At 36.5% G+C, this 24,354-nt stretch overlaps 5 protein-coding genes and 1 long non-coding RNA gene across 6 annotated transcripts; all 6 read left to right on the forward strand.

Annotated features, from left to right (window-relative positions):
- Positions 1-148: 148 nt before the first annotated feature.
- On the forward strand, positions 149-4,445 carry LOC118646580. Its single transcript, XR_004964110.1, has 2 exons — positions 149-3,574; positions 3,735-4,445. It is a non-coding gene; the product is annotated as an uncharacterized LOC118646580 (long non-coding RNA).
- A 249-nt stretch (positions 4,446-4,694) lies between these two features.
- LOC118646524 (longitudinals lacking protein, isoforms N/O/W/X/Y-like) lies at positions 4,695-6,349 on the forward strand. Its single transcript, XM_036289600.1, has 2 exons — positions 4,695-4,875; positions 6,048-6,349. The coding sequence occupies exons 1-2, from the start codon at positions 4,695-4,697 to the stop codon at positions 6,347-6,349; spliced, it is 483 nt and encodes a 160-aa protein (XP_036145493.1).
- On the forward strand, positions 4,927-10,081 carry LOC118646579. Its single transcript, XM_036289772.1, has 2 exons — positions 4,927-8,370; positions 8,903-10,081. The coding sequence occupies exons 1-2, from the start codon at positions 8,156-8,158 to the stop codon at positions 9,105-9,107; spliced, it is 420 nt and encodes a 139-aa protein (XP_036145665.1). The 5' UTR covers positions 4,927-8,155; the 3' UTR covers positions 9,108-10,081.
- LOC118646525 (zinc finger protein 23-like) lies at positions 9,860-13,724 on the forward strand. Its single transcript, XM_036289601.1, has 2 exons — positions 9,860-9,914; positions 10,631-13,724. The coding sequence occupies exons 1-2, from the start codon at positions 9,860-9,862 to the stop codon at positions 11,029-11,031; spliced, it is 456 nt and encodes a 151-aa protein (XP_036145494.1). The 3' UTR covers positions 11,032-13,724.
- Positions 13,725-16,228: 2,504 nt separating this feature from the next.
- On the forward strand, positions 16,229-18,222 carry LOC118646526 (zinc finger protein 775-like). The gene is made up of 4 exons (XM_036289602.1): positions 16,229-16,232; positions 17,026-17,276; positions 17,631-17,754; positions 17,867-18,222. The coding sequence occupies exons 1-4, from the start codon at positions 16,229-16,231 to the stop codon at positions 18,220-18,222; spliced, it is 735 nt and encodes a 244-aa protein (XP_036145495.1).
- Positions 18,223-19,851: 1,629 nt separating this feature from the next.
- On the forward strand, positions 19,852-23,790 carry LOC118646528 (zinc finger protein 782-like). Its single transcript, XM_036289603.1, has 3 exons — positions 19,852-20,101; positions 21,664-21,936; positions 23,606-23,790. The coding sequence occupies exons 1-3, from the start codon at positions 19,852-19,854 to the stop codon at positions 23,788-23,790; spliced, it is 708 nt and encodes a 235-aa protein (XP_036145496.1).
- Positions 23,791-24,354: the final 564 nt, after the last annotated feature.

Genomic DNA, 24,354 nt, shown 5'->3' on the forward strand with positions numbered 1-24,354 from the left:
AGAAGAGAGATTTTAATTTATAATATATATTTTATATATTGTGTATATTTTATAATAATATAGCAACTTATTATTATTATAAAATATATAAATATATGTAAAATGCATGTATAAAATTACTAAATACATATTTTGTACATGCATTTGACTGTTTTATTTATATCTTGCAATATGAATTTTTAATTTTTTATACTGTTTTTTATTATGTGTGATTTTAGTCTATTTTGATTATTGATGTAACATTTTGCTATAACTATTAAACAAATTTTTTTAGCGCGAATGGAAAAAGTGATTGATCTTTGTGATTGATCTTTTTGTTTTCTTAAATTTTGAGAAGTAACAGTTTGTCCATCTTGATAATGTGTATAATTATAAACGAAAAAGTGAAATACATTGTAAACAGTCTAATAGAAAAATATTGTGTCTAGATCATGAAAAAGTTATTTATTTTTTTCTAAAAATTATTTATTTTTAATTTATTTTTTCATTAATGTTTATAAAGTTAATATTGTAATTTAAAACTAAAAATATATTTTGAGGAGAGTTATTTTTTCATGATCTATCTGTATTTTATTTCCGCGTGCAAGAAAAATCTACGACTTTTGTCGGTACATTTATAAATTAATAGATTCGAACAAAAATTCTGCAAATAGCCATAAATGTGCGTTATATAACTTTGTAAATGTAAAAATATGTTTCGATCTCCTTTTCTTAATTTGTGAGTTTTTATTGTGTATGAATTGCGAAGTCTGCGACTGCAATAGAATGAGTGAGAAGTGTACGTTTTCAAAAGAGTTTAAGTCTACTCTTAGTAAAATTACTTTTTTAAAATAATACACATGATAATTAAAAAATGATTTCTGCTTGCATCTGAAGAAAAATGGACCGAGCTTTTTTGGAAACAATGATTGCATTGTAATGCGTGCCATTTGCGAACCTATATGCAGTCGACAATCTGACTCATTTACGATGCTCGAATGTATCGTTTACCTCAATAAAATAGTATTAAAAAAAATCAACATAATTGCGACGATTGACTCGTCTAAGAAAGTACGTGTTAACCTCCATCAAGTAGTTGTGATATTGCATGATTATTCTCGCATTAATTTCTGTGCATTTTTTTATATAAATTTTTATGATTACATTCGTGTGATTCATGATCTGAAAGTTAAAAAAAATTTAAATAAAATTATAGACAACTTTATTGTCAATTAACTTTGTTGTGAATTTATTTCATGTGAAAAACAGATAGTTTTTGTTTTATATTATGCAAATTTAATATATGAGTTTTTGTGGATTCGTAATTTTCACAAGAGTGTAACGCTAAAGAGAAACGTCACGTGTATATGTAGCGAATAAAATTCGTATTTATTGCACGTCGCTTGGTTACTCGGAGACAATATGAATGAAAATAAAGATAGTCGTGCTTCACTTTCCCTCAAGATGCACATCGGTGTTGCGCATTTTGCAGTCATGTATATGCGATGTAATGATTTTTGTTATCTTTCTTTGTACAGCGAAATAAGATCCCAAACGCCTCGGAGCGTGGTGAGCGATGCCGATTTTCAATCTTCACGCGATGTACGCACCACGGTGTTACGTAAAGTAAAAACAAGATTCTCTGGACGTATGATTCAATACGCAGGCTATGGCATTAGAATCGTATCGCTTGGCTGCGTTACGATGTCGTTTCAGTCTTGGGAAGTGTGCTTTCGTGGATCGCAAAACCGGTAAAAATTGTATTAATATCCTTGGCTTGCTTTCAGATATGCGACTGTCAGAGTGGCGTAACGTAAGACCGGTGACCAGCTATATCTGCCCGAAATGCAACGCGGGCTTCCGGAGGACGTGGGACCTGATTAGGCATAAATGTGGCCAGACGCTGCGATACGCGTGTCCGTATTGTCACAAAAAGGACAATTCGTCCTCGAACGTTTACAGGCACATCAGGCGGTGGCATCCGAATCAGCCCGTTAATGTAAACAGAATGTTCTGAACGGTACCGTATAACGGGATACCGATCGAAAACCGACTGATAATATATTCTTACTGGCTATTTATATTACATATACGAGAATAAATTGTTCTGAAAGATGTCCTGTTGTTAGCAGAAATACTAACTACTGACTGAAAATATATTCCTACTTAACGTAAGAATAAATTTCTCTTTAGATGTCTCGACGCAAACTTTGAATATAGTTTTCTATGTAATTCCTCTCCCCCATAAATCTAACATGCAGCACCTTAATTTACCTTATATTTCCAATCTTTTATAATTTTGCTGTTTGTCACGCAGCGCAATTGGGATTTTCTCCAACTTTTTATATAAATATTTCTATTTTTTATCTGATAATATTTTTATTTTTTATATTTCGATAAAATAACGATATTACAATATTAACGTGATAGAAAATATCTCGGGAATCATAGTTGCAAATTTCAAGCCTTTACACTAAACACGATTATTATAATCCGAATCATCTAATTTAATTGTTTAATTTTAATAATATAAAAGCCCGCATGTAATGCAGTTATCGCAGACACAAAGTTACATGGTTTACCCTAATGCTAAATGATATACATACAAATGGACGGATAGGGAGCGATGACACGTTTGCAACAGAGTGCAGCTTGATGTGTCCTACATTGCGATTGTGTGATTATAACTCGAGCTTCGAGTTACGTGCAAAATTAATCATATGGCTTTATTTCTGTTGTTTCCCGACCTGACTTGTCTCTTATGCCGCATTTGTTTGTTGCGTATATAACGACCCGTAGGGAACGAGAACGATCCATGTTATATTTTGTAGACGAGCAATTATGCCTATACATCTATACAGCAGGAATAAAGCTTCTTTCCAGTTGAGAGAAAAGAAATTGGCATCGATCGTTTTCGATTCCGAACAGCTGACACAATCCCCCATCCCGTGAGCATCCTCGCAGGATACACTCCATCGATCCAGCTGAAGCGTGCGTTCGTTCTCTTATGTTAATCTTACTTCTCTCGACACCACGGATTCGCGCACATTCACGATCTCGGGGTGAGAACGGAAAGTAATCCGAGGAGCGAACCCCGCGCGTTGTCGGCCACCGCTAACTCGACCCTTCGAATTTTTCAGGTGCCCGCCAGGTGAACGCCGCCCGGAAGCGTCACAAAGTGTACTCCTTGAACAAGAGTCACTACTGCCCGCGCTGCAACCGCGGCTTTACCCTGAAGAAGAACATGATGCGGCATCTGCGCCACGAATGCGGCATGGCGCCAAAGTATCAGTGCCCGTACTGCGACAAGCCCTCCAAATTCACGCAGAACATTTACTCGCACATCCGAAAGTATCATCCCGGTCAGGCCTTGTGCTTCAGGCGGTTGTACTGAGCAGTGTCATAGAGCGTGTGGGACGGCCGGATCGATCGTCCCATTCACCTCTTCGTTCGCTTTCGTTCGGATCGTTCCTTTGTTATCCGGCTAACACTGAAAAAAAAAAAAGCCTTTGTGAAAGAAAGGAAAAGTCAAATAAAATTCCTGCGAGTCGAGCGTTACTCACGTCCAATCTCTGATCCCGCTTCTACGATCGAAGTAAATCCAGAGAAAAACTGTTTCCTTCTATTCTACAAAGTTGACGCGTTGAAGCAGGAAATCGGCGATCCGGAGAGTGTTACAGCCGGATCAAACGAGTCCTCGTACTTCGCGTCTCGCTTCCGCTTCTTCTAACCGTGACGGTCGTTCTCGATTTCAGGTGCTGCCAGCCCCCGACACAAGCGGTTCACTTGCAAGCGCTGCGACAAACGATACGTCTACAACAGGGACCTGACGAGGCATCAGATGTACGACTGCGGCAGATCACCGCGTTTCAAGTGCCCGTACTGCGGCCAGCGGGCTAAGTATCGCTCGACCATTTACAATCACGTGCGAGCAATACATCCCGAGATGGACGTGTCGACAGTAGACCTTGGCTATGATATTTATTTCGCGTAAAAAATCCGGACTTATTATTTTTTTGCGCGCGAAACGATTAAGTTCACTGACAGTGGGGGAGATCTATCGGAGTTGTTGAACTACGTAAATCTGTTGTTTTCTAATACATCACTAAATGTTTATATGGAACAATCTGCCTTCTCCCCCCCCCTCACCATTGTCTACTTTGCAGTGAGAAGAGAAACGCACGCTCGAATCGAGCGACGATAACACCTTGTATCTTGTCAACTTTGTGATCGGTGAGCATGCGACATCATTTTTTATCAACTTTTATAATTTCGAAAATGAATAAAAAAATAACGAATAAAAACCTACCATGTATCTCTCGTATCGAGGATGTCTTCATTTCGCAATGAATGTTGTATTACTGTATTTCTCTTGTACTCCCATACTCGTCTTCTCCTGGTCGAAGTGTACTTGGGTTCACGTAACGTTTACCGTCTCCATTTCCTTGCTTGTTTATTTTTCAGGATAAAAAAAAAATTAACACAGGCGACCACACTGAAATCGAATAGAGCGTCTCAAAAGCGGATAACGCGACAGGGATACGTGTGTCGTTCTTTAATGTTTCCGTTTCCCGCCAGTGAATCACCATCTCCGACTGATGATCAACCTGTGTTTTTTTACAGCTCTCTGTCGTCCCTGCTTCGTCAACGTCGCGCCCATCGCCGCTGATGAACGTCGTCCCGATCATCGGCGCCGATTCCGTAAATTAGGGCCGATGGGGGTCGGCATCTCTGCACCCGGTACCTACGAATGCCACCAGTGCCGCAAGATCTACAAATGGTACCGCGGGTTGCACAGACATCTCGAATACGAGTGCGGGAAGATGCCGCGCTTCAAGTGCCCGCACTGTACTTACATCGGCAAGCATCGGTCGCACGTCTACTCGCACATCAAGAGTAATCACTATAATCAGCCCATTTACGCCATTGATAGTCTGTATAATAACGAATGAATTCTCACGGGATGGAATCAAATCTAATGCGACGTTCTCGATTCACGCATTACTTTCGTTTCAGCGCACGAAAAAGTAGAACTTAATAAAACTCCATATGTGATTTCTATAATGTAATGTGTATATAATTCCTTTTTTTTTTTTTAATACAACATGAAAAACGTGAAATGGACGAGTATGTAAGTAAAAGGTACTTATTATTTAATATTATTTAATATGTCTTCGAGCATTGTAGACGTTTTGATGATTTTTTCAATTAGTTAATACCTGATCTCAAGCCAATGCGCTAACGTAACGATAATGGTAATTATGTTTTGAGCGTAACAACCCATTGTTAGAATCTTTTTTCAATGATGATTTTATGGTATTCTATTTATTGGCATTAATATTAATAAATTATATTTATTTATTAAAATTAATACATTTATTTTAATTGTAAATTGATTGTTATAATTTTATCTGTTATTGATTGATAATTTATGTATTATTTTATGTACATCAAGGTGTACACACACAAACACACACACACACACACCTGTAACTTTCTTCGAGGTATCGAAATTATAACTAATTGAAACTTCGGTAATAAATAAGATCATTTAATACCGATGAATATTGTATATAGTTTTAAATTATGCATTGTTTATAAATTTTGCACAATATTGTCTTAAAAAAAAAAAAAAATTACAGAAATATCTTTACCCTCAGAAACGCAACTGTCCTATCAAATGTGTTTCCTCTATCTGCTGACTTGTGACTCCTCCATCTTCTCTTTACGTTCTTATCTTGTGTCTTTTTACTGTCGTGCTGTTTACTTGATGGTGTTCACCAACATTGATGTGACGATCCTATAAACGTTACTTTCTCGACGATACAAATCCCTTCTTCGACACGTTTATCCGATAGCATAGCGAGAGATTTGCAGGGGGAGAGTTCTTTACAGATGCTGCGAGGTGTAATGCATTAACGAGAAGTGTCGCGAACGAGAGCCTCACTTCTGCCGACCGGCGAGTTATCCTCGAGGGTCAAGACGTGAAGAAGTTCGCGCGCGGTTACTCGCCGTGTGTGTTGACGCATTTCTACCTCGCTAACCGGTTGCGAACTCTCTTTTTTCAGATCCGTTCCTGAAGTGGTCCATGCAGGGTCCTCGTAACATCGACTACATCGAGAATCTCTTGCCGCGCCATCAATGCCCGAATTGCAATCGCAGCTACAAACACCGCAGCCACATGATGCGGCATTACAAATACGAGTGCGGTGGTACGCAGCGATTTGAATGCCCGTATTGCAAGCATCACTTGCGGCAGCGTACGCACGTGTGGACGCACATACGCACGTTTCATCCGGATTGTGAACTCTATTGCATCGATATCGTCACCAATACGAGGCTCTCTTGGCAGGAAATCCGTAGTGACTAATACAAATCGTCACAGATCGCCTTCAGTCATTTAGAACGTCAAATGTATTTAATTGTATCTAAAATGAAATACCCAGGGTTGAGTAAGTAAGAATACGCAGTCATGTACTGTGTAACTTGTAACTGAAACTGTTGCTTAGGTTTTTTATTTTACTTTTTTATTTAGCAATCCAATTGCACTGGAGCGTACTATGTACGTTGCTAAAAATTAACTGAAGTTAAATTAAAAGTTAATTATTTAATTAAGTTAAATATATAAGTTTCTCTTATTCTTATTCTTACTCAACTCTGGATAAATTTTGGAGAAATCGTTATTCAGGTTACCAGCGTTTTGTTGTTATTCTAATGTCAAAATATAGAGGCATCACTTTGATGTGCAAATGAGGATAAATAATATCAACTTATCATGAATATTGGTTGACATATTTCAAAAAGAGAATTTATACTTGTTTGAATTAGTTTTTATTTTTTTAAAATATATTTTTAAAATTTACGCTCTATATAGGATGCGAGTAAAATCTCCGTATCCTGTACGTCATAACGTAACTTTCGTAATGCATATTGCACATATTAATTAAAAAATGTTTAAGTAGGTATATAAAATTTTAATTAATATGTGTTACGGAAATTGCATTATAGAATGTAATGTGATATGAGAACCATGACTGTCAACATCTTAGATATATTAGCAATTATTTATAATAATTAGTGCTTAGAATATTTTATAAACTATACTAGTTATTTGAAAAAAATTGAACAATAAAAATTAAAAAAAAAATAGTCTCTTGAAAAACGTTTGAATTATAAATGGACAACATTATAGTCTTATTAAATTATTTATATGTATAAAATATTAAATTTTCAGTATCTATGTTAATGTGAGCTCAAACTGCTGCTCTAGAATTTACAGGAACGATCGTATAGCCAAAAAGATTGAATTATCTTTTTTTCAGTGATTTTCGAAACATATCCAATATCACAAGAATGTTTATTTTCTACTTTCTTCAGAAAAATAAATTTTCTTGTTGGATATTGTGTTTCGAGGATTTCTGAGAAGTATCTCCAAGAGAATTGTTTCAACAATTTTTATATTTCAACTTTAATAAATATTATTTTTCACCACGAATATCTTCTACCATGAAAGTTTTCGCTGTTTAAGCATTATAATCGTGGTAGATTTATTTTTATGACAATCCTTTAATCGTGTGTTTTCTCACATTTAGGTCGTAGATCAATACGAAATATGCATTACATTTCACAACAAGTCACGTTCTATTTGTCGAACAAAACAAATCTATGTTGCGCTGTCAAGAAATGTATCCATGGCTACTACCCACTTTGAACAATGAATTTGAGTATCTTTGAATTGAAGATTATCGTAATACAAGCCCACAAATTACGCACTAAATATTTTATATAACAATTCTTTTTTATTAGAGATGTAATAAAAAAGTTTGTTGCTCTTGCGACCTTGCAATTTTGCGTGCACCAATAAAGATTATTATTATTCGAGTGATATCTTTCTCTTTCCTTATTTTTTTTTAATTCTGTGAATTGTGAAATTGACTTTTTTAACTTTGTAATGATAATACTTAACGTGTAATCTCGTGATTTTTATGATGTATCGACGGAGGAGTGCTTTAACACCATTTTGCAGGACGCGTCCATTACCGAGGAAAGCCGAAGATCGGACTCATTACTAAAACGCTCTCGCTTTTTCATGGGTTTCAGATGATTCCTCCAAGTGGAGGAGAAAAGAAGTTTATTCGGAACCGGACGATATCAATAAACGAAACGACCTGTACGAATGTCCGCGTTGCGGCAATCGGTACAAGTGGAAGAAATCGATGCTCGCGCATCTACGTCATCAGTGCAAACAGCCGCCGAGATTCGAGTGCACGTATTGCCCGATAAGAAATTATCAGAAGGGCCATATTATACGTCACCTGCGCGTGCATCATCCGCATCTGTCGCAGCTGTACTTGGACCGGAAGTACAACACCATGTTCCAGCTCTGATTAAGTATGCGCTCGTCTTCGCGTATTATGATTGTTATGTCCAATAAATTAAACAGCTGTGGATCTCCAATTGAGTGACTAATTTGTGAAGCCCCAACAAATCCTCCGTCCCACATACTTTTTCGTTTCATCAAGAAATGTAAATTTATGTTTACTAGATTCTTAATCAGTTTGCCCCCATTTTTACTTGCAGGTATGGATACGCTCATAATGATAAATAAAATAATATTAGCGATATATCTGTTGTTATTCTAAAACCAAGATGTATCTATCAGTCGACACGTCGTAATATCAGCATTGTGCTAGAACACGTAGTTGAGATAAATGATTTATTTACGATACGTGTAGACGAAGACGGAAATGCTGAGTACGTGCAAGGAGGGTGTTTCAGATTTAATCAATTTTCATTATGCGTTGCCTGCTGTGGAGAATCTGATGATGTAGCCTAAGCCAAACGACCAGCGATCACCGTAAAAACTTTTCTTTCTCGCGCGCACTCGAGCATGTCCTTCAGCATCTTCGTCTCCGTGTTTCAGGGCTCCACGTGGTGTCGCCGTTCGGGCCGAACATGATCTGCAAGTATCAACCGGGAGCGGACGGCAAGCTCAATTCCGAGGCGTGCAGGAAATCGAGGATACGTACGCGCAAGGTCAGCGCCGACAACATGAAGCCGTTCCAGTGCCAAAAATGCGGTCGTGGCTTCACCCTGAAGAGGAACAAGGACCGCCATGTAAACTATGAATGTGGACACGAGCCGAGGTTTCAGTGCCCGTACTGCGGACTTCGCAGCAAGCAAACGTCACCGGTTTACGCCCATATCAGAAAGAAACATCCGGAAGAGGAGGTCTTTATCTTCGATATGAAGCTCTGAGCACGACAAGAAGATCGCGATGTCTCTAACCACACCTGATCTCGAGCAACTCAAGTGAATTTTATCTTTCCACTGGGCTCGCTTTCTACCGCGATCTTCGCACACCACTGAAGAAAAAAATGTTTCTCAATTTCGCTTGTTACTGCCATTTCCTTTTTCGCAACAGAAGCGTGTTGTGATCTTATATAAATGTTTTATTTGAATTATGATAAATATGAATCGTAATTAAATCGTGAATAATTAATTTTTATTTATTTTTCTTTAAAGTTTACTGAAATTAATTTATTTAATGTAATATGAAGTTAAATAAATTAATTTATTTCAATATTTAATTTAATTTATTACGTTAATATTATACTATTTAACTCAGTAACATTACATTTAAATTAAATGAAACGTTAATGCGAAGAGGCTGTGATCTGAGAAAATAAATCTGAGGATGATTTTTTCTCTTCTATATGAACACTTTTCTGTACATAGAATTCTATATTGTCAAATATTAGATATTGTTAACATTTTTGAACACAAAATTTTCCAAATTTTCGTATTTTAAATTAATTAGAGCTCTGAATCTTTTTCAATTAGGAGAAGTTTTGAATTTGACCGAGAAAGGTATTTGCGAATGGCTGGTATCACGCGTATTGAGAAACTATCTTACGCCACTCAGACTTTGCCAAGTGACGACGACCGAAGCCATTCATCGGAAGATCATCAAGAGATTCTAACTTTGGGATAGTCGACGCCGTACTTTAAGATTTCGAAGAGAAAGAGAGTTGCTTCTACTTTATAAAAGAATCGTAATTCGCTTGTACGTTGTTTTGTAAAATAAAGATTTATCGCAATTTTATCACGTCTACTGCTGAAAAGCTCATGGATTTTAACAAAGCGGTTAGGCTATTAACGCCACTCTTGTTCACGTACCTTTTTAAAGTATACGATCAGCCATAGGCAGCACGGATCTCTCATCACCCGAAGACTGCACACTCCGGCGTTTACAATTTCGATTTTTCTAATAGATCTCTAGTTACGTAGATTCTTGTAAGTAGTAAGAATCACACGTAGCGGTTTTATATTCCAATTTTAGACAGCATTTTCGTAAAGTCACATACCGTGCTTCTGCGTCACCGTAGCCCGCGCGACGAGAGCGTTGCCGAATAACAGGCTCGCCATGCAGGAAGATATTCCGCGATTCTTACAAAGGTATTCTTTCCATTAATGCAATAACAGCAATGCATAAATATCAATCCGGCAAAACCTTCCAACATGTTCCTTCTACATTGAAGGCAGCTCGAAAGCCTCTCACGACTTTCGTACTGGTTCCCTGAAATTTTTCTATCTTTCGCTCCCCGAACACGGTGAGCTGTCGCGTCTTATTAACTGGCCGACTTTGAAGTTTCAGGTTTTTACGCATCGACTCCGCAGCTGGATTTGAACTTCGTATTGCAATCCTGCAAGGGCTTCGATACCGAAAGCAGCAGCGGATTTGGCAACAATAGCGACTGCTCGTCTTCGAGAACGAATTACTTCCCTCATAGCCGCGTGAGAAATACCTATTATCCGAAGGGCGCGTACACCGAGAGCAAGCCCTTCAGTTGTCCAAAATGCGGCCGGTGCTTCACTGTCAAGGGCAATATGACCAGGCATTACAAGTACGAGTGCGGTCAGGAGCCGCGCTTCCAGTGTCCTTATTGCGAGTTTCGAAGCAAGCAGACGTCCAACGTGATGTCACACATCAGAACCAGGCATGCCGGTCAAAAGGTTTATGTAGTGCATCTCAAATGCGAGGACAAATAGAGCTGAAGAACGGCCGTATGGGACGTTGCAATCTTGCGCAATAATAATAATAATAATAATAATTTTCACGACTCGAGGAACGAGCGGGGAACCGCACTCGTGCGAATGGAACGAGTCGTTTGGAAATTTTTAATTTTCACCAAACAGGTTTTACTTGATGACGTTTCTCGCGTCATTGAATCGCGTCGTGCAATATTGATCGAAAAATCATTTTAAAAAATTACGATCACGTAGCGATCGATATTAGTTGAGTTAAATCAAACATATAATTACTACTCGTGATTCTACGTGACGAGATTGTCCTCACGAACGTCCTTAGCTATTAATAATTTCACGAGCACGGTGCGGTTCCTACGTCGCATGATGTTTAATCAAATACCGATTGCAATATCAGATGCAACAGCAGCGCGGATATTCGTTAGCAATCACTTAATCGATATGATAAGACGCAACGTGACGAATCCGTCGTCGTAGAGATCTGCTGCTGATGAAGCGCGAAACAGCAAAACCGTGTAAAAGATTTGTAGCGGCTGGAATAGTGGGACTCAGTATTATCGTCAGATATTCTCTCCGTCTTTACACGTTACGAAATATCTCCATGCTTAGCAGTTAATGAGCCGGCGCGCGGAACTTGTCGATGTGCTACGTGGAATTACGACAGTTCGGAGGAACCGACACCTGTTAGTTGTCAGTGCGGCCTCGTGAGGCGACGTGACGCTTCCGAGAGTCTTCTACGCGAGGGAAGGAAGGAGGTCGCTACAGCGCGAGCACATTCCGAATTTCAGCAGCATTCGCGCGCTATCCAATAAGCAATCTTTCGATTATTAGGGGCTTTAAGAGAATCGTATGTTTTTTAAAACGTAGATGTATACCTTCGAAGATTCAGGTTGTGAGGTTGTGACGATGGGGGGGGGTTGACACGAGGAAACATTTGCGTGCGTCTAAATGTACCAGGATCGATCAGACTGCTAGATGAGAGACGCCGGCGTGCATGTTATCATGTTAGCGAGGAATCGTCGATCTTGTAGTCGACAAGCCGAAATTGTTATTGACGACGAGCGGCGCGGCGAGCGATCATTCGTCGCGCCCGTGCGTCACGAAGACTGAATTGTTACTAACGGGGAGCCAGAAAGTCTGAGAGAACAGGGTTTTAAGCGGTCGGAACAAACGTAGTTAAGCCTTCTGTTTAGTCACGATGGTAGAGTCACGCGCATTGCCGTGACGTTTCGTTTTTTTTAAACATGAAGACGCATCGGTACACCTCTGGGACACCTAAATAGCAATCGGTAATAATAGAATGTATCTCACCTATCAGCATCGCGAGAATAGAATTGAAGTGGAAGTTGCTCTTCATGTGTGCGGGAACGCAAGTTTGTCACACGTTTTTGGTTCTTTCGCGATTTAATTGTCGCGGCACGTGCCTGCTATTATTATTTTTTTTTTTGCATCCGTATCGCATCCGCGCGAATGGAAGGGTCTCTCCCTGGAGACACGAAACACGTTAGTGGCCGACTGTTTTTGTTGCTGTGATATAATTATTCGTGTAGCGATATAAGTGTATTCGAATATATTTGACTAAGTGCATACGCGAGACGATAGCATATTGAACGAACGTTGTCCATCGTCGCGCGTCGTAGAAACGTTCCCAGGTAGCACGCGTTCGTTTCATGTACGTTTCGTAAACGTATTTTTTAACGGGATTAATAAACATCGATAAGAAACGTTTTAAAACCATAGTTTGTATTTTTCATGTTTTAACAGATGTAACAAAAATTAATGTTTTAATTCAAAATTTTATATACATATATATATAATTATTATTACCGTCACTACAGATGTTAATATCTATTTTCAAATATACAAATGCTCCTTTTCAAAAACACATTAATTATATGTTAATTATATTGTTGTTGAATAACAGTATAATTAAAATATAATAAATGCTTATTAATAAACTAAATTATAGAGTATTATCAATTATAAAAAGAATTATAATTAGAAGCAGATTTAAGATTTTTATTAGATATGATCATTGCTTTTTTGTCTTGCGTGCGTGTACACATCTATATATATTTACGCATATATATGTTTTTATTAAAATTGAATAAATTATAAAAAATTATACATATGTATAATATATGTATATTATTTTATTAATTCCGTGAAAAAGCATACTTTTCACGAATAAAAATATAAACGGTATTTTGATCGCTTTTTAAAATGTTTTTTCTTTGATCAGAAAAGAAACGTTTTTTTTCCCGTATCTATTTTAACTAATCAGAAATGTTTTTAAGAGCTAATTATGAAACGTTTCAAAGAAACGTTTGTAAATTGTTTGTTTGTTTTTGAAACGGAGACATGCTACCTGGGAACTGTTCTTCAATACGTTCCGTTAGGTCTTCTTACGGATTAAGTTGTTTGCGTACTTTTAGGATATCGAGCAAGTTTTCGCGAGCAAGGGATCTTATTCGCACGGGGTATTTTGACGAATGCAAACAATTTCCAGGGCTGCGAGGCCCGCGTTCGAGCTTCGTAAAACGCGTACGTCAAGATACCCTACGGTTCCTGGCCGATTAGGAACGCAACATGTTTTCACCGTATATCAATAGCGATTTCCCGCGGTACGTTTTATGATCCTATATCGTCGCTGTGGAAATGTAATATAAAAATAAATTTGATGTTCGGACACCCTACTTGCCGAATGTGCGTCAGTATTTTTTCCCTCCCGATGTTCTCCCGAGTCTCTTCAGTCACTCCCCCTTAAATCGGACACCACGTTCAACTAAAACGGAGACGTAGGACCTCATCCGACGAATCTGTCATAGCTGCACAGTAGATCAACACGTGCGTGATGTTTGTTTGCGGCCGAAACTAATGTGTGACGGATGTCTATCTTTCATGACTGTGAGGAACGTGCTTGGCCATCCATCAACCAACGTCCCCGATTATTTCATCCGCGTGCCATGAGACTAATAACTTTCAGCAATAATCCAGTAACCTTTTTACCTGCATTTATGTGCTTTGCATCAATGATCCTTACACCTGTCTAACGAGTCATTCTTTTTCCTAGGACCAATGATAAGTATCTTTTATAACTTTCCACGCGTGTCACATCGACGCGGGCGAATTTGCCAGAATGAAATTTTATTTTCTCTTGCCGATTATAAGTACCGATAAATACCTGTGTATCCTAAAAATATTGTAAAATTGTGCACATTGTTATTTTATTTAATTTCAACAATTTTTATAATACTTTTTATATTGACAAAAAGAGTAAAATTTTTTTAATAGAAATGCAGTAGAAAAACTTTGGAGAGAAATAAGTAAAGAAGTAAATGTTATATATTCGAATTTTCCTTTTTATTTTTAGTATTATCCAATAAAAAATAATTTTACCGAGTGAACTGCCCAGATAGCACAGAGATTCAAAAAGAATTCAATTTTATGTCACCAATTATGAATTCTTTTTGAGATGCAAAAAGATTTATTTTTATAAAAAAATATTCAAAAAGAATTCATAATTGGTGACATACAATTGAGTTCTTTTTGAACTCTCTGTGTTATCTGGTTAGATATCTTTATTGCAAGATATATTAACTCAGAAACTGGTGAATTTGCTACTTTAACACGCGTCTACTGTGTTTTCCTTCTAAAATGCCGACAACCCGCGTCGATCGACGCTGGTTATCGGAAAGCAGAAAGATTGCTTTCTTTGTGTTCGTACCCCAAAGTCTCACAATTTGATTTTTGTTTTCAGATCTTCTTATGGTGGACTCCTTGGCGCAATTCGTAGGTCTCGACGAGACTCGTCTACAACAATCTCAAAAACCTCTCTACTATTGCCCTAAGTGCCTGCGCGGTTTCACCCTGAAGAGTAATCGTAATCGCCACTTCAGATACGAATGCGGTCACGAGCCCAGGTTCAAGTGTCCTTACTGCGAGCTGCGCAGCAAGCAAACATCGCAGATCTATAGTCACATCAGAAAAAAGCATCCCGCCGAGAGAGTCTGGGTCGTCCATCTGAAGTCCTAACGAAACGTGCGAATCACAGTTTTGACCACGAGCAATACTGTGTATTATTATTTGAAGCATAATAAACGTTACCTTGCCCGTATTACTTCCCGTCTTGATGATTGTGATGGCAATCAGTGAAAATATTAGTCTTAGGTTAGTTGAATGAGCTTGATTTAAATTCGATTTTTGCCAAAAAAGCTTGATGTAATAATTAAGAGAGGGAAAGATGAATTGGACCACGACAAAAAGACTGAAGTGGTGTATTGTGTGTTGATTGTAATAATTATGATGCGTTTAACACTGGTCAAATTAAACGTTATTTAAAAATATGTATTAAAAGGCATAATAACAATGTTGAAAAATATGAAAGTTTTCATTCTGCTGGTAGTAAACATTGTTTAACAAAAGACCATGATTTTTATTGGTCAACAATGAAATCAGTAAAAATATACTAACTTTTAGTTGTATATTTATAACTTATCAGTTAGTGAAATAAACACACTGAATTTTTAGTGATAATACATTAATTTATTTATTCGAAATCATTAAAGGACAGTGTATACTCACTGATTATTGCAGTTATAAGGTATATGGTATCATCACGTTATACCTCTGTAAATCAGTGATAATACATTGTCATTTAGACAGTAAGATAGTTGATCTGTTTTTTTAATATAAAAAGAATAAATTTACAAAAGAATATGAATAATTTAAATTTTATATGTAAATAAAATATTGTTTTTTAATATTTTAATAAGTTGACAAGATGAGCATCGCAATGTTTTTAATATTTTTTAATACAAGAGACATATAAGTTCCGAGCTGATTTAACACTTCTTTCTTTTTTTTTTAATTTAAATTTATATCATAGTTTTTTGTTTTTAGATACCAAATCATGTTCTGATATTAACTTATGGACTTATAATGTCTCAGCAATAACTATCTCAATCCTTAATTTTTTATTTTATGTTACTTGAAAAGAACTTAAAGTTAAGATCGAAACATTGTAGTTTATTAATTTAATAAATAAGTTATCCAATTTGGTAACTAAAAGGAATGTTTATTTTTACCAATTATTACTTGCAGCAATATAGAAGATTTTTCTATTTTGTCTTTTTTATTCGTCTCTAGTTGCGTATTCATCTTTTCGGAGTTTCACTTTCAGGAACAGATTGCCAACGTTATGGGCAAGTCTGTTTATTAACTACATTATCAGGTACGAATGTAACAGATGAGCTTGTAGGATTTCTTAATCAAATTTTTTTTTATTTCGAGCTTCTTTGAGATATTTGATGTTTGTATTTGTGATATTTTGTATGCGTCACGTGGTATCATAAAAGTTATGTATGATAATGATCTACATATTAACTGGATTGAAGCTGGATAATATCGTTTATGGATTAAATTCACGCACGATATTATCTTTTGTTTGTACAAATCATTGGCTGCGTTCCCTTTGACGTTGACAGCGTTTGTAAGCATCATTTGTCCTTGTTTAATCATGATGAACAATAAGAATGAAATTATGCTTACAGCGCTGTGAGCGTCAAATGGAACGCAGCCATTATATACATATTTTAATGATATGTATGCAAGAGAGATAAAATCGTAAAAGCTGCTTCAATACAAGTATTATTTTTTGATATGAAAGGGCATTGGCAAATGATAATATTATTGAAAATTAAAAAGACCTCTGAATTAATTACCCAAAAATTATGTTATCTAATTGGTTTTGAAAATAAGGAAAATTGATATAAAAATGTGTATTTTAGTTTAGATTATTTTTCTACACAATATCAGCTTGCAATGTAGTTTTATTTTAATCAGTTGGAACGTATTACAAGTACACATCGCACCAGACACTCGCTTTTTAAAACGAACTTTATATTTATCGATAATTGATAATGTTCATTGGCCTGTCGATAGCTCATCCACAATTATCCGCAGTCTCTTTCTAATTGTTTTGTTGTTTGCTTTCAGATTATTTATTCGTAAGTTATGGGATTGGTCCATACGACTCAACGAAGCCCGACGCGAGCCAAAACATCAATCCCCTGGCGCCTCCAACTCGTCGACGACGAGGCAGCGGCCGTCGTTCTCACGTGTGCCCAAAGTGCGGTAACGGTTATACCGTAATCAAGAGCCTTAGACGGCACTTGCGGTACGAGTGCGGTCTGACCCCGAGGTTCAGGTGCCCTTATTGCGGTACTCGCAGCAAGCAACGCGCCCACGTGAGCCAGCACATACGCAGAAAACACTCCGGTCAACGCATTTACGTCATCGACTCGCCCTGATGGGGCTGCACCACAGCACATCTGTCCTAACGTTTCGTTTCCTTTGGTGATGCACGCTAACAGTGCCGACGTATAGTCCGACAATGTTCTATTGTTCTTGGTCTTATATCTGTTTCGGCATGTTCGACCTATCGTTACTCTTGCCGAGCAATAAACCGACATTATGTAATTGTAATTTTGTTAATTGTGACTTGATAGAATAAAGCATTGACCATGATATTTTGCCGATCTTCGAAATAGCCTTTTTGTTTCCACTCACCTTATGTACTTCAAATGCTTATATATTGATAGCTCCTCGGGACAGTCTCTGGACGCACTCCGCCGTGGTTTGCTGACGCGCAAGCCGAGCAGGTAAACGGAGATCTTTGCGCGAGCTTGAACTTCTCTCAGGGTCAGGTGACGGGATTAATTCGCGGTAACACTCGCAAGCGTTTCCACAATCTTCTCATTTTTATCTCTTTCTTCTTTACGGTAGACGCGTATCTTGATCATCGAACTAATTTTGCGCCCTGTTGATTTTTTTTTAGACGTGAAGATTAAACTGGAGGCTAGTCTGGAGTCCAGTTTGCAGAGCATTTGTTCGGTGGTGATGGAGGAGTCCCAGAATCCCTTCAGCTACGAGGATAGCAAGCCGCTCAACTCGACGAGGAGACGTCGCGGCGAACACGTGGAAGGTGACATCGAAAGGCACACGTGCTCGCGATGTTCGAAGAGCTATATACACGCGTGGCACCTAAAGAGGCACACGAAGTTCGAGTGCGGTCAGGAGCCGAGAGTCCAGTGTCCTTACTGCTCCGCCAAGATGAAGCAACGCGGTCATGTTTACAGGCACATCCGCCAGTGCCATCGGGGTCAGAATGTCTACGTGATCGATCTTAACTGAGAACCCATGGAGACGATACCGATAAATCTCAGTACGGCGAACCAGCACCGGTGTTACGAATCTCCAATACTGACGCTGATTCGTCAATTCTCGTCGCACTTATTGAACAAAAATTTTGCTAATCTATGTAATTGTTTTAAAATGTTTTATATTGCGACTTTTTAAATTCTTTTTTTGTTGTGAATTTTACTTATATCGATTTTTAATGCATCCGTTGAAGCGAGAGCTCCTTCGTAAGCTGCGTGATCCCGAATGAATATTCGTATTGCGTCCGAATGACGCATATACCATGAAGAAGTCTCGAGTAGAGAGTCTCTACGTTTAAGATGAGGAAATGAAAAGATGAGGCGATTTGGTATCTACCATAATATGATTATTATAGTACGGTTGCTGATGTATCTAGTCATCATGATCAGAATTTAAACGCGATAGAGAGAAATGACGAATGACAGAGGAACGATAAAGTTGATTTTATCTGTATTTTCTATCTATTGTATCTTACCTCGTTATAAAAAAAAAGAAGACGAATAAAATACGATATTTTCTTACTTAATCCAAATAAAATAATATCCTTTATAAATTATTTACCATTGTCCGTATTATAAATTACGAATCGAATAAAACAAGTCCGCATTGTTACCATTTGTTACTTTCTTAAGAACGCTTAATTATTGCAGTCTGGATGATTCGCGATATTTTAGCACCATTGTTTGGATTATTATTAAGTGTATTTATTCGATTCTCTAGGTCAAACTTTTCTGGACTGTTATATTTTGAACAGAGGATCAATAAAATTAGCGACCTGGCGTTGCAACGATACTTTGTCATCCATTTAACGATACTAAATAATTATTTTGTTAATCTGAGCGATTCCAATTTTATATAGTGCGCGTATGTGGGTGTAAACCAAAGAAAATGTGCTCACATTATTATGGCGCGATATGTTTAATGTACATGATTTATGAGATTTATAAGAAAGTTACACATACACATACAAAGAGTCTAATAGAGAACAAAAAATGTACACATTCTAGTATTTTTATTATATATTTTCGTACTACAAACACATACTTGCGCCTTTACTAAATTAATGATTAGTGTAAATAAATATTTGTATAATTCAATCGTGTGTCTTTTTCGTCGAATATAATTTACAGTTCTCTGATTCTATTTTATGAAGAAAAATTCTTTTAATCAAATTCGATTAAATTCGTAATAATAAGTTCTGCAAGATAGAACGATAAGAAAAATATTTGGGAAATTGTAAAACGAATTGCTTCTATTATTGAAAATAAATGTTCAAAATTTAGAAAATTATTATTTTTAAAAATAATTTTATTAATTAGAAATCCGCGTCATAATATTGCCTACGAAAATTCTTTTGTCTATTATTTGCATTTAATCATATTTATTGTTTATTTGTACACATTTAAATAATATGCAAACAATAATGCAAACAATAAAATGAGAAACGCATTTTCCTCTCTCTCTTTCTCTCTCTCTCTCTCTTTCTCTCTCTTTCTACTTTAATTATTACTTATATCTTCATAAACGCAGCCAGCGCATCTTTTGTCGTAACTAACACCCCCTGTTTTCTTCTTCCTCTCGCTTGCAGTGCCGACGATAAGTATGCCCAGGAATATGCAGCAACGGTTCTATTTACCAGTGATGTCGATGAAAGACCTGACGCTCTGGATGGCCAAGCAGAGCAGTGGAAACATCGTATTTCCGTATCGCTGTGAGAGATGCGGCAAGGGTTACCAGCATCGCGGCACCTTGCTGAGACACACGCGACACGAGTGTGGCAAGGAACCGAAATTCAAGTGTCCCTATTGCCCTCACAAGACGAAACAACGTGGCAATCTGTATCAACATATTCGTACCAATCATCCTGGGAAGAATGTCTTTTCCAGCACCATCCAGCAGTGCTCATAAAACATCGCACATTTACTTCCACGATTTTCCTAATTATTCGATTTCTATTTTTTACCTGGCGATTTTGTATACACGCGAATTAACTATGTCTAGAGGATATATATTTGCAGTTACCATTAAGATTAATTTATATTGCAAATACTGAGTGAATAAATTTGTATTATATAATATGTAGAGATGTTCGAATTATTTAAATACAAATTGAATCGAATCGAATAAGATTCGATTTAATTTAGATTTGAATGATCCAAATTCGAACTATTCGAAAATCTCGAATAACAAATTATATATATTATATTAATAATTTTATAACATTTAATTATATTTAATATTACTTTACATAATATAATCAGTATTATTTTTTATGAACTATAAAAAGAAATTAAAATTTAACGTAACAATAAGTTGTTAATTAATAGTTATGCTTTAACGATTCGTTTTGATTTAATTCGATTCGATTCAGGTAAAGTTTTGGTTTGATTTTTGGGTTCAAACAAAGAAATTTGATTCGATTCGACTTGGAGCTAAATAAGTTCAATTTGTACATCTCTATAGTAAAAGGATATCAAATGCAATTGCATAATTGTGTTTATAATTGCTGATTAATTAACTTTAAAATTTGCGTTTGGTGTCATTTCTCTACGGGTGTTTATATTATCTATATTAGTGATAGATGTAAGCGTAGATGCATTTGCCCGGATCTAAAATAGATGTAGTAAGTCCTAAGCCATAAGAAATTGACCAATCACAGTTGAATGTGGGAAAAATAATCGAATATAATTGGTTAATTTCTTAGTTAAAATTTATTACATCTATTATAGATCTAGCCTTACTAACCAACTGGTTTTGTAGTGTTATCTAAAACGGAAGGTAAACGGAAAGATTTTGACTAGAGTCACATACTTTTGTTTTTGAGCCGATTGGGATTTCAATAAGGAATGCAAAATCATCCCGTATGTTATCTTCCTTTTTTTCTTATACTTGATATCATTGTCCGACATTATTGAACCTGTAAGTACTTGCCAAATTTTACACAATAAATGAATTAGATCATTTTTTTCTACATACTTATATGAATAATCCTGCATGAGTCCAATCATTATATAACATGTGAAACCATAGGTGTTCATTTATATAAACATACTTTACGTCGCTTGATAAAAATTGCTAGCAGCTTTTCATTTGTTAATAATGTTTTTTTACAAGACAAAAGTGCTTAATTAAAATTAATATAAAAATTTTATATATAATTTATATCTTAAATTTAAAGTACATGTTTTTCGTAGATGTAAGTTGCGTAAATTTTATGAAAAAATAAATTAGCTACAATTTGTTAAGCTTAAAAGAAGTATGACATTTTATGCGACAGTATCTTGCATTTTTATCCTTGCGAGGACAAAATGTTCGAAAGTTTTCATGAGTTGAATTCATGAATTGACATTAAATGTTATTTGCCTCAAAACTTCTGTGACCACTTACTAACCGTCACATTTTATCTTCTTTCAGGGATGATAGCTTGGCAAAGTATCCATCAATATCACCAGAATCAGATGACTAGTCAACACAAAATTCTACACAATTCTAATTACGCAAATCCGAAGATTTCCCAGTTAAAATTTCCCAGTTATCTTGATAAGAAACCGGGTTTTTTTGAGTGCCCGAATTGCGGCAAGTATTACCGCTGGCTGAGGAACATGAGAAGTCACTTGAAGATTGAATGCGGCAAGGATCCGAAGGAGTGTTGCCCATTCTGCCCGCATCGCACCAAGTACAAGAGCAGTCTGCATAAACACATCCAGAGAATGCATCCAGAGAATAATTTTGCATAATTTTACGAAAACTATTTTTTCTTTTTTTTTTTTTGTTTACTATTGTTGTACAAATAATTTTTAATTATCAAAGACGTTCTATGCACTAGTTATAAACTGCACATATACATTTGATGAGGTAGAAACGAAGAAAATTATCTATCAAGATAAAAAAAAAAAATTATTTATTAAATGAACTGGTTGTTATGCATGAAGTCGTTCGTCACAACTCGAATATTGTTCATAATAATTACAAATCATAAGTTACTGTAAATCTAGTCAGTTAAAATGAAAATTATATTAAATGAGTCGCTGATAGACTTCATCAAGAGTTTTTTGTGTTTCAATGTTCCCTGCAAACTCCTGCAAACTACGAACAATTATGGAATTATCTTTTCCTATATTAACAGATATTTGATAATGATAGTTTCAGGATCGATTTGTTGATGCTGTAAAATCTGGAGATTTTACCTAGTTGAAGAATTTGAGAAAGCATATACAGGTTGAGTGTTCTATCATGGAGTCAAGAATGCTCGTATAGTTGGCATAAATCGAAACAAAAGAGGATGTTCTACATCAAGAAGAAGTATTTGCTTTCATAAATAAAACCTAAATTTTCTTTGCCCTATATGCATGACATATTTCTCCTATACATAATATAAATCTATAATAATAAAAAACACATTTTTGAGAGAAATTTTATCAAATAGATTTTATTTTATTTGTTTAATTGTTTTCCTATAAGTATATATTTATTGTAAATGTATACTTAGTTTATGATTAATTTATTAATTTGCCAAAAAATTAAGCAAGTTATACAATTAATACGCGCATGTTTAACGCAGGTCTAACAAATCCATGTAATACAGAGAAATTAAAGTTAAAAAGATTTTATTTCAATTCTCTGCCAAAAATGTCATATTTTGATAAAATAAATTATTAATGCAACTTTGGAAGTTTAACTTATTTATTGCAGATTTATGTGAAAACCTTTGGTTTGTCGGCGGAATTAATTCACAGAACTGACAGCTTTTGAAGATTTGCACAATTTCATTAATAATAATGTATTATGTCACTTAAACGTATTCGTTTTAACTTTTTAATTTATCATATTTGCCTTCTCATGCTATTAAGCACTTTGCACACAACTTCATCGCGACACATCTGCTGGAAATCATACCAAGCATATATTTTGTGTTCTCTATAAACAAAGATATTGGAAAAGGAGATGGAAAAATTTGTGGACTGATGATCAGTAAACTCCATGAGTCTCGTATATATATTATTCTTAGAGCTGCTGTTTAGAAACATTTTTTTGCAGCTGAGAATGACGGAATATACATACGAAATCCATGGATTATTCAACATTTTAGGGAAAATCTGATTTTGAACAAAAAGAAAGTCAAATACATATAAATTTGTAATGATGTTATAATATTTCTTGTGAAAGAGTGCTTCAGAAACATGTTTTGTCACATGCTGTTACTAATTGTGAGTCTTCAAAGCACCCTGCGGATAGAAAAGACACTCGTTGGAAAGCATTCTCGTTCGCATCGTGGGGGAAATCGTGGAATTCTCCGCGGGTCGTCCCGCGCGATTGTGAATCTGATTTTTTTCGCTGACTAGTATTTCTGTTGCAGGTCTCAAGTACGCGTGCCAATGGTGCGGACGAAGCTTCTCGTGGCCGTCGAGCCTACGGCTACACCAGAAAATGGCGTGCGGTAAACCGCCCAATTTCCACTGCACCGTCTGCGATTACAAGTCGAACTTCAAAGGCAACCTCAAGAGGCACCTGTTTTGCAAGCACAATATAGATTTGTATTGATACACGCGCGACTAGACGACTATGCGGGGTTTTTTTTAAAAAAAATTGATTCCCTTTTCTCCTGCAAAAGAAGGAAAAGAAGATTGTGTGTGCAATAAAATACACTTGCTGCAACACGTCCTATTGATAATATTCCTTTTGATCCTTTAATTTTTTTTCTGGTCGCAGTCGTACACTATGCAGTTGAATATATTGGTTTTCTCGCAGATTACTTCTGTTTCAGATTATAAGTAGCGAAAAATCGATTTTGCGAAAACGGAGGAAGTAGTAAGTACGTACGTACAGAGAGGCAATCGCACGTGTGTTAGTATTTCTTTTCCCCCTGGAGATCGAAGAAGCGCTTTTCGAGACGATCGACCGTGCGGACGTCTCCTCGAGTTGTTACCTCGCTCTCGTAACTGTTTCGCATTTCGGATCAATTTTTGAATCCGGGGAGAGGATGTTCCGCTCTCTCGACGCTCGGAAAGCGTTCCGTCTCGCCAGATGGATCATCCCGAGTCTACGTCTTCGCGGAGGATCCATTCCCGACTTGCTCAAGGCATGCGCTTCGATGTATAGAGACTA

The sequence above is a fragment of the Monomorium pharaonis genome, chromosome 7, assembly GCF_013373865.1.
Source record: "Monomorium pharaonis isolate MP-MQ-018 chromosome 7, ASM1337386v2, whole genome shotgun sequence".
Taxonomy (NCBI): domain Eukaryota; kingdom Metazoa; phylum Arthropoda; class Insecta; order Hymenoptera; family Formicidae; genus Monomorium; species Monomorium pharaonis.

Excerpts from the sequence above, each read along its gene's own strand:
- LOC118646525 (XM_036289601.1), top strand. The coding sequence starts at position 9,860 with ATGGCTGGTATCACGCGTATTGAGAAACTATCTTACGCCACTCAGACT. Across the intron at positions 9,915-10,630 it reads CGCCACTCAGACTTTGCCAA|TTTCAGGTTTTTACGCATCG; the intron begins GTGACGACGACC and ends CCGACTTTGAAG.
- LOC118646524 (XM_036289600.1), top strand. The coding sequence starts at position 4,695 with ATGGGGGTCGGCATCTCTGCACCCGGTACCTACGAATGCCACCAGTGC. Across the intron at positions 4,876-6,047 it reads CGTCTACTCGCACATCAAGA|ATCCGTTCCTGAAGTGGTCC; the intron begins GTAATCACTATA and ends CTCTTTTTTCAG.
- LOC118646528 (XM_036289603.1), top strand. The coding sequence starts at position 19,852 with ATGCCCAGGAATATGCAGCAACGGTTCTATTTACCAGTGATGTCGATG. Across the intron at positions 20,102-21,663 it reads CAATCTGTATCAACATATTC|GGATGATAGCTTGGCAAAGT; the intron begins GTACCAATCATC and ends ATCTTCTTTCAG. Across the intron at positions 21,937-23,605 it reads TCGCACCAAGTACAAGAGCA|GTCTCAAGTACGCGTGCCAA; the intron begins GTCTGCATAAAC and ends TTTCTGTTGCAG.
- LOC118646526 (XM_036289602.1), top strand. Across the intron at positions 17,277-17,630 it reads GCAGCAAGCAACGCGCCCAC|CTCCTCGGGACAGTCTCTGG; the intron begins GTGAGCCAGCAC and ends ATATATTGATAG. Across the intron at positions 17,755-17,866 it reads GGTGACGGGATTAATTCGCG|ACGTGAAGATTAAACTGGAG; the intron begins GTAACACTCGCA and ends ATTTTTTTTTAG.
- LOC118646579 (XM_036289772.1), top strand. The coding sequence starts at position 8,156 with ATGTCCGCGTTGCGGCAATCGGTACAAGTGGAAGAAATCGATGCTCGC. Across the intron at positions 8,371-8,902 it reads CATGTTCCAGCTCTGATTAA|GGCTCCACGTGGTGTCGCCG; the intron begins GTATGCGCTCGT and ends TCCGTGTTTCAG.